This window comes from Haliotis cracherodii, unplaced genomic scaffold (assembly GCF_022045235.1).
Source record: "Haliotis cracherodii isolate W230 unplaced genomic scaffold, xgHalCrac1.p SCAF_11, whole genome shotgun sequence".
In the NCBI taxonomy this organism is placed as follows: domain Eukaryota; kingdom Metazoa; phylum Mollusca; class Gastropoda; order Lepetellida; family Haliotidae; genus Haliotis; species Haliotis cracherodii.
Window position 1 is genome coordinate 25,533,663 of NW_027266266.1, and position 17,122 is coordinate 25,550,784.

Below are 17,122 nucleotides of genomic sequence, written 5' to 3' on the forward strand. Positions count from 1 at the left end.
GGTGGACATTTGACTTGGATGTGTTTGTGACGTGTGCCACCGGTGGGACAGGATACGTGAGAGTCTGGTATCATCACTGTTTTACACTGTTTCATAAACACATGCATATGCTTATGATTTATTTGGAATGGTGGATTTTATCAATGTAGAAGTCGAACAATGGATTTTAGTTGAGATTTCTTATGATCATGGAAATGGTTTTGTCCCTTTAATTCACAGATTACTTTAGAAGATGAGACGTGTGGGCGATATCCTTTTCAACGAAAGTATTGTAAACAATCGAATTTCAAGAAAATTAAATTCCTTTTGAAATAAAAAAATCCATCTGTCAATCCATATTCATGACCAGTCTCCTGGTCTTTACCGTCGTGACTCACAATTTGCACGTGCATGTTAATACACGGCGCACAATTTGGATGTTTGCGTGTTTGTTGTTACTCATACACGTGTATTTTTAATGTGAGCAGCACACCATGATTGTTAAGCTGTCAGGTGCTCATAAAAACAGATTTGGTTAATCGTGCACAACGCTAGAGCAGTGCCATGGCTTACTGAAAGTCAAAGTCAGCTCGCCGTGGGTATGCTGCAAATAGGAATGTCGCAAGACGAAGTTGCCAGACCTTTAAATGTACATCATCTCTTTGGATGCGATATTTGCACCAGGACTTGTCACGGGCCGGTCGTCCACGTGTGAAACGTCAAAAAGAAAACCATATTCGGTTAATATGACACTATAATGGCTAAAATACCACCAAAATGACTTAACATTAACTCCCTTTTCTGTAGAAGGAGGAGCAGATGATGTGCTAAGCACACATGTAGGTGACTGCTGATATCAGGTATAGAATACCATTGGTTTGAGGTATTCCGACAAGTGTCTTTGGAGAAACACAATCATAAGATTCTTTCAACGAAGCCTCTTTAAGATTGTGTTTATGTCGGGATTGTACCCACCATCCTTGTGTTGTCTAGGCCCACAGCCACATGCTAATGCGACAGTGAAGTTACCAACCTCTAACAATTAGTACAAAGATGAATTAACATTTGAATAAACGCGTTTTTGAGATGCACAAAAAGCCTTTATTCAAATTATTTACAATAAGTCATGGCAATATAATACCTTCCTGAACATCGATCATACTCAGGTAGATTATGTTGTGTATGCTTCTGTATTTGTGTAACACATTATGAATTTTGCTGTAATAACACAATGCATAATTAAAAGTGTAGATACAGTATAGCAAAGCGTTCTGTGAACAGGATGTCGAATTCTTTAGGCAATGCGTTTGGCGCTGACGTGATCAATACACGCACTTCCAGCCTGACAGAAGTTGTAGGAAACCTTGGCGTTCAGATCCAGCCCAACCTGTGCCCCTGCCATGTCCTTTACAATTACCTTGTACATCAAGGTACCCTTGAACTCTGATGGTAAGTGCAACGTTATTTTGGAGGCCTTCTTTTGTGGAAGCTGTTTGATGTCAGAGAGCTTGGTGGTCCAGATCGAATCAGGTAAAGTGGTTGACTGTACACCAAAGTAGTGATCTGTCTTATTCAGGTGTATAATCTGGTATGTGAAGTCATCATTCTCATCCCAGTCAGCTGCGACGACGTTGCCGAGGTCAACGACAGTTGTTTGGTAGGGGATTGATCTTGTAATGTCGAGTTCCACTAGGTCATGATTTTCTACCCGGAACATACCACTGTCTGGAGGAAGGTAATAGATGATGGGCGGGTCGTTCACTGCAGTAACAGTGATGGTGACTGTATATCTTTGAGCTTTTGGTTTGAACCCTTCTACAGGGACTTCCGCAAGCTCAACCTCGATATGATCCAGACCACTATAGTGAGGCGCTGGAGAATAGAATAGGTTTCCTGTGGCGTCGAGGTCACCGTAGCCATGTGTTGGTTGTTTCGTCATACTAAATGTGTATTTATCCCCCTCAGCATCTTTTGCCTTGATTTGGTGATTTAGTGAATGACTCTCCTGAACATAGATTACAACGTCCTCCAGAAAGGGTGGGGTGTTGACAGGGGTGTTCTTCAGGGCAAATATTGCCATGTAAATCGACACGTCTCCATTGTTGGCCTTCGTAAGGTTCATCTTATCAAAGAGAACTGGACATAACTGAAACAATACAAAAGAATAGACTCATTAATAAAATAAAGGAACTTTTATGCCTACGTCTAGTGGTTATATGTTCTGCCATCTATCAATATCAGTCTCGACAATATATATTTGTTTTCAATTAAAGCAACATTAAACTCCATCTATTGCCGAAAATACTGATGCACTACCCATCGTCAAAATTGTTGTCCGCTTTCAACATCTATCACACTTACCTTTACGTTCACAACACCCTCTATAAACAACATCATACGAGCCTCTAAGATGATTATTACATTACCCCGCCACCCCATCCCCCACCACGATCACACAATGCTTTACTACCGCACTTGCATCCACAATCAATATAACATTACCCTCCACGACCACACAATCCTTTACTTACCGCACTTGCATCCACTATCAACATAACATTACCCTCCACTATCACACAATCCTTTACTACCGCACTTGCATCCACTATCAATATAACATTACCCTCCACTATCACACAATCCTTTACTACCTCACTTGCATCCACTATCAATATAACATTACCCTCCACTATCACACAATCCTTTACTTACTGCACTTTCATCCACTATCAATATAACATTACCCTCCACTACCACAACCACACAATCCTTTACTACCACACTTGCATCCACTATCAATATAATATTACCCTCCACGATCACACAATCCTTTAATACCACACTTGCATCCACTATCAATATAACATTACCCTCCACTATCACACAATCCTTTACTTACTGCACTTGCATCCACTATCAATATAACATTACTCTCCACTACCACGACCACACAATCCTTTACTACCACACTTGCATCCACTATCAATATAACATTACCCTCCACTATCACACAATCCTTTACTTACTGCACTTGCATCCACTATCAATATAACATTACTCTCCACTACCACGACCACACAATCCTTTACTACCGCACTTGCATCCACTATCAATGTAACATTACCCTCCGCGATCAATATCGCGCAATGGCATGCATGGGTTTCACTATGTAGTATAGGTTGAGATGCACTTACAGAAACCAGGTACTGGTCCTCTGTCAGAACAGTCGACTTAGCTCTCTTACATACATCAGGCAGTGGATGCCATGCACCATCTGAAGAAAACAAACGATGTGAATACAGAATGTTTGATGTATCTCATCTATTCATGTCCCGTCTTATGCATAGTTGCCATCAATGGAACGTTTGGGTAATCAGTTGACAGACATACATATCCTGGTATAAAAAGTCTTCCCACTTAACCATGCAGTTACAAAATGTAGAGACAGGGAAAATTGATACGGTAATCGATATGTATCAAAAGGATCTTCCAGGGCCCACATGTGTGAACTCCTTTAAACCGTTTTGCTAATCACAATGCCCAAAAATATTGTTTCTGTCCACAGTTTGAAACATGCTTTTGAGACAATAAGTCTTCTAATTTCGTCAGATTTCATTGCATAAATTACATGTTAACTTAAACGGTGATTAATCATGATGTCAAACAAGACACTCCATCAATGAAACCTACTGAGGTTAAAGAGTGTGAGTGTGAAATGTTAATATACAACAATATTCTTCGGGAAATGTCACCACTTCCACTTTGTGATTTGGAAGAAATGTTCAAATGAACAATATAAATGCGGCTTTACCATTGCCTTTGAAGAACAGTTTGACTCTGGTCGTGTTGTCGTGCGCCGATTTAACTCTAATGTCTATATGCGTCCCATTTAGGTCTTCGGGTTTAACATTCACAGTTAGCGGTGTGCCGAGCTGCTCTACAAACCTGTAACACAGTGGAAGAAACATTATGGTCATAAAAACGCCATAGAGCCCATGAAAACTTGATTAATATTTGAGACATATGCAACAGTTAAAAAAAGTCAAACATATTTGCTATGTTGCAAATAAAATGCGACTGACTGATGAACACATCAATGAACGCTAAAGTTAATTCTTAGTAATAAATAAGAAACAATAACAACTTCGCAAATGACAAAAGACAAGCAAATTGTAGACAACCATACGAAACCATAGTCATCATTCAGTGCAATAAGTCAACAAAAGTCCCGCCCACTCTTTTATCAGCCAGTCACGAAACTTGAAAGTGATTCATAAACACATGCTCATGATATCGTCGGAATCGTACAAACGATTCTTCTTTATGCGAGACGTGTGTTGGATATGGAAAGGGTTTTGTCGCTTTATTTACTTAATGTAAACAACAAACACACAAAAAATCAATTGGTTAGTCAAGCAAATGCCATGGAAACAGTTGCAATCCGTTTATTTGCCTTTGAATTCACAACAGTTTTACCAACCTCCCTTTATTTTGTCGGTCTGCGTTCATGTTCATTTCTTCAACAGGGACTTGGTCAGATGCAGAGATGTTCACTTTTCCTAAACAACAGAAGGGATTAGGAGAAACATGAGGAAGGACCTAAAGTTCAATGCTGAGATGAATTTGCTGAGGTCATATTGTGATATTGTCATCGCCACATTACTACCAACATCTTCAAGTATTGTAACATTGTTATAATCAAAACAATTCAAACCTGATGCTGTCAAGATCATAATATGCTCTGTGGCCTCAGAAGAATCTAAAGCCAGTGAGAAGATTCCGTCCCTGCTGAGAGATATACTCCTCCCCTGCAATCCTGATGCTCCACTTTGCAAAGATCCTTTTCCGAGAAACTGCATACAATCATAGAATAGTGTCCTAATGTACGATGAAATGTTGAAAACAATAGTGATGATATAGTCCAACCAGCTCCACATTAAGTAATAATGCAAAAAATGCGAAAGGAACCTACAGAGTAGTATGTGCTCGGAATTCTGAGAACAAAACATTCAACGAATTTGACGTATGCCTTTGGGACGAAGTTATTACCAACAGACGGCTAGTTTGTCATGTTGGTCAACAAATCACGCGACATTTCACGGATATATTTACATAATTTTTCACATAGCTTCCATTCCATTTCAATTATTCACACTAACAATTTGATGAATGTGTCAAATATAGATGAGAAGATATGATGTCCTTACATCGTTCCTGAACAACTGAGGAGGCGGTGTGAGCATCTTGTGTACTGCTTGATGGTCGCTGAAGACTTCAGCTGTAGATAACAAATCAAAGGAATTGTACATCATTGCATTACATCATATGGATTTTTTTGGAATTGTACTTAAATACATATGTTTCTTCTTACAACGTAGTTACACATGAAGTTTCAGGAAATAACACATACTTCGAATTCATATAGTTTATAGCATTACTCAATTTACGGCGGTGGCTTACCTTTATCACGTTTCAGGCCCTGGGTTTTGATTGCATCACAAGCTTGACCTTGGCATGAACCCTTTCTGACCGATATTTCTAAGGATATGAGATTACTGTGGACCTTCTCGTCGTCTTTAGCTCGGAATTTGATTGTTTTGTTATGCTGTGAATTTGCAGGCATGATGACCCAGACCCCATACACCAGATAAGATTTCTCTTTGTGATGGCCCAGCTTGCTCAGTGCTTTCATAGACTCTGTCTGGGTCGTGTTCTTCAGTTCAATGTTAACCTCTTTTGCAGCTGCTGAATCAAATACAATGTCAAGTTTGCTAACGTCTCGATCGGATAAAACAAAGAAGCCAAGGAGTTTACTGGTGGAGATACTTGCCGAAGACAAAAGTTCAACATTGACAGTGGCATCAACATCGGCATCATACACGTCATCATTCGGACTGATGAATCGTAGTTCTGGAGGATCTTCAATACAGAGGACCTGGATGTGGATGTCCTGTAGTACATTGTATGTCTTGGCTCCAAGAGGAACGTTCTGTTCTTTTGCCTCTACCGTAACTGTATCTTCTCCACAATAGTCAGGTTCTGGAGAATAGGTAAGATAGCCATCAGTGGTAATAGATGCATTCCCATGTTGTCCTTGGCCCGCGAGTGAAAAGGAAATAAGATCATCCTCTCTGTCTGTGACATCAATGTATTCTATCAGTGGTTGGTCTTCGTCGGAAGTTATGTTCTGTGTGATGACAACTGGTGGTGTATTCTGTACTTCCTTGTCTATTTCAAACAGACACAGCAGTTGGGGTTGCATACTAGCGATGTATTCTTTTCCATTCATTAAATGTCTCTGGCCTTGGAGGCACAGCTGAAGTAAAACAAAATTAATTAGTTTTCTTGAGTAACTAATATCAAATCGTGCGATTGAGCTTGTATTTAAGATAACAATTTATTGATTTTAAAATGTCAGTTGTTACCTTTCCAGTTGCACTGTTGTTTGCTAGATCTTTCGGACAGCGTTCATGAGAGAGTTCCCACTTTTCTGTATCTGCAGACACACACAGACACACATATATATGCTTATCACGTTTTACACATTCAATGCCAAACGATGCAGTTAGATACAAAATAGCACAGGTGGAGACATTCGTTTTCAATTGGCATTGGAAGTGTATTCGTTGTTATGTCATACCTTTATTCCAAGACAGCAGGGCAATGGTCATGTTTGCATCCTTGGGGAAAATACCATGAACAGTGAAATCCATCAACGGGTCCACAAATGCTTCAGTGGCTGGTGAGATATAGAATGACAGTCCCGATGGCCTTATGATCCTATTTCAATAAGAAATAAAAAAATGTTCAACTCTACCACTGAAAACAGAATCACCATTGAAGTAAAATCTTGTTATGATTCATATTAGATTCGTGTTGAGCCATAGCGATCACTGATGTTTTGCGAGTGTTACTTTGCACAGAAAGTTTTCATACCGCCCATGGAGAAGCCTTGAAGTAGCTTCCAATGTTTCCCGGGGATCAGTAATATAAGGAACATATTCTGCAGTCGCTGCACTTCCATAGATCATGGATAAATCAGTTGAGTTTAAAGTGCCAATGAGGAGGCTTCCGTTGTAACCTATATAAAAACACATAAGGAATGTGATAAGCATTTTAGGGAATACTATATCCTACATTGATTACTCACACGAAGCATAAGTGATTTACTTCAATGAGCCTGCCACAGAGTGAATATTCACACAGTTTGTGATTTTGTATGTCAACGTCAAAACTATTGACAAAAAGAAAGTTGACTGTAACAATCATATATGCGTGCAAGTGTATAATCCTAATATACACATATGTTGACCAAAATAAATAATGAATTAACTGCTACACATGTTATGCTAGTATTATAATCATAATATATTTGCAGGGAGCCAACACTACCTTTAATTGTCAGGTGCAGTGTTTCATTGCCACCACCAGATGATGCATTAATGACCACCGACTTCATGGTGTTATTATTATCCTCAAGCTCAACAAGAATGTCATCTTTTCCTGAAACGAATATACATGTGCCGATAAGGTTTTGGAAAAAATAATGGCTGGAAGTGCGGAAGTATTTGTGAACATTGACATGTATCTAAAATCATAGCGATGCACATACAGTATGGTTTGAGATGATACACATTCATTTGTCATTCAGATTATTATTCATGCTCTGGACATGTCCTATTTTTACCCTATTCACAGATCACATACGTAAATTACTTAAATTGTACTATAATACAAACTATCCCCCTGTAAGAAATAACATAAATGCTTTTTTATAAGGGGAACAATCGTTAGCCAATAGATAGAGAAAACTATGATACTGACGTTTAACGCAGACTGGTTGGGTAGACACAGCAACCGCAACATGGGAACGGCTCACAGCATGTAGACTGTGATAGTAGCACCTGCCTGGCTCGAGCATCAGGAAGGACCCATCTGCTTTGGAGGTATTGCTATCTGTGTCATTAGTATTGTAGTCACTTAGAGATATGTTTGTAATTTTTCCATCGATCAACAGATGTCCTTGTTCAATAGATATTTTGGAATCTGCTTGTGTTGCCACTTTGATGATGGGGAAGACGTCATCAGTTGCGGGGACGGTGCCAATAGTCCATTCTAAAACAGCAACACAATTTGCAATAAAGTAAAACCACTCTGCTATGTTGTTCTCTTCTAAGTTGATTTAATAATGTTTCAATCATATACATCAATCTTACCGATTTTGCTTTGAAAATCCTAGCTTGATTTATATTTGTGACTGGAAAAATTACGACAGGTTAAAGACATAAACTCACCATAGTAAAGAGTGCCATATCCACCATGTACACGGATACCGATACTGTGTTGTGAGGGTGTCAGTGACACGGCATGCTTTGTGTACCCTGAGGTAAAGAGACTTTGTGTGTAGACACTAGAAACAGCAGGTGCCCCCATCATTATGGTCACATTGCATACCGTCTGGGTAAATAATCCTGCTGAATTTATAGCTGTCACAGTGACATAGTAGGTTTTGCCATCGTCCATGGTCGCATGCTCCAGTGTCAAACCAACCTTTCTCTTTAACCCAACAGAGGTTGCATTCAAAACATCGTGACCTCCTTTTGTTCTGCCAATCTGAAGTGTGTATTCAGCTATCTCACTGACATCTTCACTGCACTCCCAGAACGCCCCAACACTGTTATTAGAGCCTATGAAGTCAGTAGGTTCGTCCAGAGAGTGTTGAGGATCAACACACATCATGTACTGGAACTCTGGTGGAGTGATGTCAACTTGGAAAGCATTTGACGTCACAACAGTTGATTGATTTGCAAAGTTCACAGCCTTCACACTTATATAGTATGTTGGAGCTTTAAAATCCATCAGTTTTGAGGAGTTTGTGTTTTTATTATCTGATAACTTTTCGCTGTGATCCAGAGTTAGGTTCACAAGTTCCAGTGACAGGACAGACAGTTTTTCAATAGATGAAACAGAGCAGTTTGGATCGCATGCTTCCATACAGCTATCCTTGCATGGTAGACAAAACGTTGATTCCAATTTGAATGGAAGCACATTGTCCACGAAGCTTTTATTTGTTCCAATCCCAACCCATAATTCTTTCACTCCACTCTCTCCATCATAGAATGGTTCGCCATGTAAACATTCTCTGTCAACTGTGTCAGGTACTGCCAAATAGCTCAGTACAGCTTGTGTAAAGAATGGATGGAGAGGATCTCCAACAGGAGGCTTGTAATAATTGAGATTGTGTACACGGTAGATGATGCTTGGTTTTCCAGAAAATGTGTAACCTTCAATATCTGCTTTACGATGACCTTCGATGAAAAGTGTTGTCCTCCATGTTACCTTCACATTCTCAAAGTCTTTCATGAATCTTAGGCTTATTTCATAAACATAGTCTGATGGATCTCCAGGTAAGTCAAACCAGGATTCTGTTTGCTTACTATCATCTCTTAAACAGATTCGTCCTTTCCAAGCATGAATATCATCATCATAGCCATAGAAGAAGACTGCAACTCCTGGTGATGAAAGGCATTGAACTACTTCTTCAGTTTCATTGAGAGTTGTGTTGGTTTTGTCAGACACATCATCATCGAGTCTTGGTATGTCCTTCAGGACTGGAGTTTGGTAGGCAGATATATCAGAGAATTCAATATGTAGGGAAGTGATGATATTCTGTCCTTTTGCACTTAATAACTTGAATGTGTAATTTCCTTCTGTTAGTGAATCCTCAAGGTAAAGAATTAACCCTCCACGTATGACATCTTTTAAATTTTCATCATATGTGAGGGCCACTTGTGCATACTTATCTACAAGAGCAGAGGAATTTGATATGTCTGATCTGACCAGAACTTGCCAGTGTTCCTTATTTGAAGGTTTGGGGAATATTTCCTTACTCCGTTTGCATTCTGACCCTTTCCTGCTTCTGGCTAGTGCCGTTTGCACTACAACTCTATCATTTTCACTTTGGAAGGTCCTTGATGTGTGCCAGTCTCCACCAACTTTCACAGTTCCGGCTTGTGGCCTTGAGACATCGATGAGGATAGGCAGTGTTGCAGCTGTAGTATTCAGACCAGCTCGGTTGATGGCAGATATTGTAAACGTATACATTAGAGTGAGAGTTAGATTCAAACTGTATAGAGTAATATGCGTTTTATTGTGAACATCCATTACTTTGACCAGTTTCTTCGATTCGTGCTTACAGGGCATTTCTGAATACAGCTGTATGTGGTATGTTTGAATATCACTTTCATTGTCCTCAAAGCCACTCCAGTGTAAGGTCACCTCATCGCTGCTGCTGATGTACAGAACCTTTGCACTCTCACCTCCAAGTGCAGAAATATGACCTTGTGTAGGTGGAGTTGTATCAATGGTCACATGACCTTCAGACACACCAATGCATGAGTCAACCTTGTCATGAGCAATGACTGTCACATAATAAGAATGACCTTGTTGAAGCTTTAGATTGTGCATATGCACTACAGTGTCATGTCCAGCAGATCTGAAGGATGAATTGTATGTGGAAATGGCAGACATCAGTGACTTACAGTTAGTAGTATTGACTGGAAGGGTAATACTATCCTTGCTGACTCCAACAGTGTACTCTGTGAGTCCAATATCTGAGTAGAAACCAGTCCATGAGACCTTTAGATCCTCACTACTATCACTGTACTTGTTTAAGTCAATGCTCCCAGGGGATATGTCCAAATCAAATCCAACCTTAATGCCATCTGAGTATGCTTCTTCAAAACTCCCAGCCTTGCTGTATGCACGTACTGTTACGTAATATGTTATCAACTTAGCTTTCAGTTTCAGATTTCTGAATGTGTACGAAGTATTGAGGTAGGCAGTTTCAAAGAAATGGACGTTGTATCGTGAAGCTGGGTTCTTGACATCATCACCTATCGCAACTTCATATCGATCGATCTCCTGAGTGGCATCTGTACTATTTGGCTTACCAAACGCATCCCAGTTGGCTGATAGTTCGACTGTAGACGTCTGGTAATCTGTATCTTTATCCATCCCATCCCTGACGGCCCCTGGGTGTGGTGGTTCTATGAGAACAGTCACACCATCAGAGTATGCGATGTGAATTCTTCCTATGGCATCAGTTACACGAATCACGTTGATGTAGGTAAATCCTGCTGTGAGATGGAGTTCGTCATTGAAGAATGTTCCGTGGGATTCTGGTATTGGTGTGAAGTCTTGGAAAACAGTCCAGCTAACTGTCATAATCTGCCACTCAGTCTTAACCACAGGACAACCACTGTTGTAATGCCAGTGTCCTTCTAGAGCTGAGAGACCTGTCTGGAAATCTTCGTCTTTCTCTTCAGAGCCATCAGTAACTGTAAGTTGTGGGGATGGGCTAATTACCACTGCTTCAGATGTAGCAGATCCTGAGAGACCAGCCCTATTTATACATGTTGCTGTAGCGTACACTTTATCTTCTGGTTGTAGAGATAGTCTTCCAAAGAAAATAACTGTCTCCGGCTCGCCAATTATCATTCTGTGAACATCTGTTGAGCCCTGTTCGCGACCCAGTCCAACTTCACACCTAAAATAGGAAAACAATGATGATACGAAATATTCACAACACAAAACACTGGTTTTATATAAGTGACACTGTTAGTATAGTTAAACATTTACATATCTTTGCGACAATCAACAGTTTGGTACCTGCTTATGCCTGTGTCAATGTCTTCAAATCCTGTTATGATCACCTCAACGAAGGAGTTTGGCACTTGACATTGCTTATGAGTAGTTTTATCTCTCAATCGGTCATTGGTAACAATCAAAACTCGACCAGCTGTAGGTATTGTTGAATCAAGGATGACTTCTCTAGTCAAACTAGTTTCCTTCTTCATGGCATTTGCTAGGTGAGCTGTAACAAATATCTTATCGTCTTTTACCTTGTCAATAACTCTAAAGATGTCAGTTTTCCATGATCTCTTTTGGAGTGGTATGTTTTCAAAAGGAGACAGTGAACAGGGATTATCAGCCACACCAAGGCAGATACGGATAGATTCCATGTGACTCTCATGTTCCCTTGCTTGATCCCAAACACAAGCTATTCCAGATTTAATGCTGGAAATTTCCTTTGTACATGTGAAGTTAACCAGTTCGGGTGGAGTGGAATCAGGGATCAAGGCAACAGACTCCCATACAGCACTGTTGTCAGCATTGTCTTTGGCCTCGATTGTTATGAATACTGATGATCCTGGCTGCAGATGTAGTCCCTTGACGCTCTTTTCATTCTGAATACTGCATTTGTGGATGTCATCCTCATATGGGTAGGAACCTAAGCATACATGGCTTGCATTTACTCCAGAGGGATCAGTGACATCAGGAACTACTTCAACTATGTCGGTGTCAGTCTGGAACACCACTCCCCAGGATGTAACATCTGGGATTGTATGTCCTTTTCTGTTGGATGCCTTGATTATAGGTCCCTCTGTGTCCACCATGATACCATCAGATGTTGAAACAATGTGTTCCTCATGACAACTGTGTCCAGTTCTTGCTCGAACTGTCGTGAAGTACTTCACACCATCAAAGAGTTGGATGTTAATTTGTCCAAAGCCTGATGATTCATTTGTCTTGACAATTCCAAAGCCAGTGAATGGCACAATATCTGTCACATAAGGCTCAGTCCCAATGCCCCACTCATAGGCAACAATACCACAGGCAATACTTTTGAAACCAGCGAATGACATCGCAAAGGTTGATTTATCATGCAGGTAGTCTGCATCAATGAAACGTTTCCTTCCATCATATATCACACCTGGGACATTTCCAGGTAGGACATTAATTGGTCTGGAAATGGTTACATTGGATTCTGCACCTGCACCATTCTTTACCTTAATCTGGATGTAGTAGTAGTTGCCACTTGTCAGAGAATCAATAAGTTTCAGATGTCTCAGTGTCACCTCACTTGTCTGTGAGAAAGTGAGAAACCCATTGGTTATGGACTGATCATGTTCCGATTTTCCAATGGCAACATATACATCACTGATGCCACTTTCATCATCACTTACTTTCCAGGAGATTGTCATTTTGGAATTGTCGGTATGGATAAGTTTTCCATCTTCAATTTCCTCATCCTCCTTCATTGGCCCAAGGTGGATCTGAAACAAGCCAAATAGAATCAAACACTGATGTAGTCATGTCAATAACGCTCATATTTTAATTCTCAAGTTTCCCTGAAACTACTAGATTTCATTGGCATTTTCAATGGCAATGTAAAGAAATCAGAATATGGAACAAAATATATTTTGAGAGTTGTCATCGTAATTCAGCACACGAACCTTCTCTACTTCTGGTGGTGTGTAATCGATCACCACACCTGGAGAATCAACAGTTTTTGACATCTTGGCTTTATTGACAGCTATTACATGGGCAAAGTAGCGTGCCCCATTCACAAGGGTAAGACTTGTCAGAGGATAGGATATTTGCCCTCCTGTTGCGGGTATGTCCTTTGCCTCGTCAGTCGAGGGCCAGATTCTTCTCTTCATGCCAGCGAAGTTTTCGAAAACGGAAACCATATACTTCTCGATACCCGATTCAGCGTCCTCAAACTTCCATGATAGATGAAGTCCTGTCTTATCCAACTGGAACTCTTGTTGCCCATCATTGTCGTGAACAAAGTAGGCTACTGGCGGTGTCAGGTCTAGTGTAAAGCCATTGGTTGAGGCTTCGACACTCTTTCCTGCTCCATTGAATCCCCTGACTTTCGTATACACGACATCACCTTGCTTCAGTTCGAGTGTTTTCTCGTTCAAGTAGTTCAACTGGCCATCCTGGCTTGGTAAGATTGTGTTAGTTTTCCTGTGTTGGTTGTTGATATATATGTCGACTTCATACTTTACAATCCCACTCTCAGCATCAGAGAAACCCCCCCAAACAGCCTGAATCAGAGCTTGCTCTGAGGAGTAAGTGGCATCATGTGTTGCATCACCTCCATCTTTGATCCAGCCCTTTACTGGATCCGTGATATCCACCAGGACTGTAACAGACTTGTAGGATCAAATATTTGAACATTGTTTTTTACTTTTATGAAAATCGATCAGATTTTTGTGTGTAGGATATAAAATGTATCGTCAGTATTGATGGAAACTTAAGTTATATATAATTTTAACTGACATTTGTTCTTGATATTACATATATTTTCTTTGGCAAGGGTTTATATACCTCCATTTGAAGTAAAATTAACCCTCTTCATGTTCAAAGCTCCATTGAATGCTATGATGGTTGAGTAATATGTAGTGTTGTGAGTCAGTGAAACACTGCTACAGTCATTGTGGACTGTACGGTCCTCCACTTTGAACTTGACAACGTCGTCCATACCAGACGAGGTACCAACACCCCACAAGTACCTGAGAAGAAATAGCTGAATATCATTGGTATGAAACATATCAGCTGGTGTATACAGATGAAACCATTCGCGATTTTCCCGTTAACATGTCTTCTTTCTGTGGTAATAAATACATTCTTATTTAAGAATATAAATATAAATCAGTGCCAAGGCTCCTGATCTGGGAACAATTACATAATATCATGCGTAAACTAATAGATAATGAAAAATGAAATGATTACTGCACAAAAGTAGTCTTATGACATCAATAATTATCTTTAAGAATAAAGTCTTTTAGTAAAAGCATTAGTGCATTATCATTTATTGTAAAGGATGTTATTAACAACATGCCTCTTAATTCCAGATTCCGAGTCATAGAAATTTTCCCACTGAGCGCAGATGGAATGCGCATCTGCCTGGTAGTCCACATCTACACCAACAACGGCCCCGTCATTGATGATGCCAACTACTGGCGGAGAGTCGTCCACAATGATCGGTTCATTGGCGTGGCCACTTGTGGAGAGACCCACTAGACACAGTAGAATTGTATGATATGATATGAATGAGTGGGTGAGTGGGTGGGTGGGTGGAGGAATGGTTGAGTGGGTGAGAAAGTGGTTGGTTGGGTGGGTGAATGATAGAGTGGTTGGTTTGGTGGGTGAGTGAGTGAGTGGGTGGGTGATTGCGTGGGTGGTTTGGTCCTTGGTTGTGTGTGTGAATAGGTGTGTGAGTGAGTGAGTGATCTGCTTTTAAACTTGACACATTCTATGTAAAGGGACACTTCGTTAGCTGTGAAGGTTAAACCATCAACAAATCTAACGATCGTGTGATCTTATTAAGAACATTGCTGCCAAGTGTGTATTCAAAAGGGGTATTTCTTGACAAAAAACACATTACATACCACTGTTTGTAAGTCGAATTCTAGGCCAAGCAGAAACTCCTTGAGCCAGGACAAAATCTTCAACCAGTACATATGGTTTTGGGTCACCAAAGGATTTATATTCTTCATAGGATCGCAGGCTGACATCATTCTGTGTTAATCCAAGCCCAAAGTGGACATGGGCAATTTTTGATAGAGGATCGGATCCATTGTAGTACAGTCCAAGTAGCTCAAAATCGCCATCAAAGAAGACTTCATCAATGCTATTAAAGATGGGCGGTGTCGTGTCGACTATGATGGGTGTTGAGTGGCACACTGTCGTGACAAGAGCCCCGCCATGTATGATGTTGTTGACAGCTTGAACTGTGACGTAATGAGGCCCATCAGAGAGATGAAGGCCTGAGGTCAAGCCGCTGTAGGTCCACTCATTCCTGCTGGGTATTTTAGCATGAGGGTCGTTGTAGTCCACCACATCGTTTGAACATACAGATGTACCAGCAGCCCAGGTGTAGCCATAGATGCCAGTCTCGTTGTCATGAAAGCCATCCCAGTTCCCTGTGTTAAACATTCATGTTATTTCTATCTTCAGAGGTTCAGGACGATTTGTCAAAAATGAAAGCAAATTGCAGTTCAAATTAACTGAGAAAACAATATGTGAAATGCTGGACTTCCTGATTGATGACATCTATGTACAAGTTGCTAAGACATTTATGCTCTCCACAAGACTGTGTGACAATAGGGATGATTTCAACTTTTCAACAGTCAACTTTCCCTTTATGTCGAACAATAGTCCAGCAGCTCCATCCTGTGTAGTCTAGATTTCACAACTTTTAAGTAACAATTTCTACGAAGATTTCAAAGATCGTGATACAATTCTTGCTCAGAAGTTGTTTGATAAAAGTTACAACATACAAGGCCTCAGTAATGCTTTCAAAAAGGTTTAATGAATACATGTGGAAGACATTTCGAAATTTGAGGCATCAGTGACCGATGTCCGATGCAATTTCCTATTTTGAGTTGTACCATATATTTCCGTGTGTTTTGTCAGTTGAACAATTGACTTGCTTTTGCATGTGTTTGTGACCGGTGCCACCAATGGGGCAGAACACACTCACCTTTCCGAGAACACCTGGTATCATCACTATGTGAATAATGCTTACCTGCAATAAGGTTGTTGGAAAGAGTATACTTTTCATCAATCCGTTTGTTGTGTCCATTGAAGACAGTACTTCCACCAGATCCATCAGTTATTTTCCTAGAAAGAAGAGATTCTAGATCGACACTTTTTTGTAAATTAACAAAGCCCGTTCATATACATGTTCGTGGAGCATTTGCGGGGAGAAGTGACGATGCTTCTTTCACATTCAATGATCAATCAATCTTAATCAATGTTTTGGGAAAATGGATGAGCATGTATAATTACGAAACGATGTCATACAATGAACTCATATCAGAATTCAGCACTTGGGTTTCTTTATAACAGGTAATGAAGGTACCATCAAAATGACACGGCCCATGCAAACAAATTTTGTTTTCTTCTCACCATACCAGACTAAAATAGTAACTGTACTTCATATAATGTCGTGTAAATAAAACGTTATGAAAATAACAACATAATATTTGCTCATTCAGTGTATTATCTTAACATATTTAATGACAAACCCCAATCCTTGTAACAGGAAACAAAGTTTCATGCCCTAAAAAGGGGTCGGTGTAACAACTCAATTAACAACGTCAAATCGGGTATTACCACCATCTGCGTTGATACAGACGAGGCAGCGGCGGGGTATTGAAGACAACAGATGATTGCGATGTTGTTACAAATGTCAACCAAAGATTGGCCTAACTGAAATAGCGTTACCAGCGGGTTCTGGACCTGCCGTTCGCGTTCGTCCATCTCATCCAAGAAATCGTTTATG

The 17,122-nt window shown here is 40.2% G+C and overlaps 1 protein-coding gene across 1 annotated transcript in view; it reads right to left on the reverse strand.

Moving 5' to 3' along the window:
• Positions 1–1,057: 1,057 nt before the first annotated feature.
• The window catches only part of LOC139456366 (uncharacterized), a 40,007-nt gene continuing 23,942 nt past the window's right edge, over positions 1,058–17,122 (reverse strand). Inside the window, exons 34-52 of the mRNA XM_071238019.1 lie at positions 16,364–16,458; positions 15,225–15,758; positions 14,675–14,852; positions 14,161–14,345; positions 13,278–13,975; positions 11,650–13,097; positions 8,274–11,527; positions 7,804–8,094; positions 7,372–7,482; positions 6,916–7,060; positions 6,620–6,759; positions 6,405–6,475; positions 5,440–6,295; positions 5,187–5,257; positions 4,694–4,832; positions 4,460–4,538; positions 3,791–3,924; positions 3,174–3,253; positions 1,058–2,125 (exon numbers count right to left, since the gene is read on the reverse strand). Coding sequence (XP_071094120.1) covers positions 1,274–2,125; positions 3,174–3,253; positions 3,791–3,924; positions 4,460–4,538; positions 4,694–4,832; positions 5,187–5,257; positions 5,440–6,295; positions 6,405–6,475; positions 6,620–6,759; positions 6,916–7,060; positions 7,372–7,482; positions 7,804–8,094; positions 8,274–11,527; positions 11,650–13,097; positions 13,278–13,975; positions 14,161–14,345; positions 14,675–14,852; positions 15,225–15,758; positions 16,364–16,458 — 9,361 coding nt within the window. The 3' untranslated portion in view covers positions 1,058–1,273. The remainder of the gene's footprint in view (positions 2,126–3,173; positions 3,254–3,790; positions 3,925–4,459; positions 4,539–4,693; positions 4,833–5,186; positions 5,258–5,439; positions 6,296–6,404; positions 6,476–6,619; positions 6,760–6,915; positions 7,061–7,371; positions 7,483–7,803; positions 8,095–8,273; positions 11,528–11,649; positions 13,098–13,277; positions 13,976–14,160; positions 14,346–14,674; positions 14,853–15,224; positions 15,759–16,363; positions 16,459–17,122) is intronic.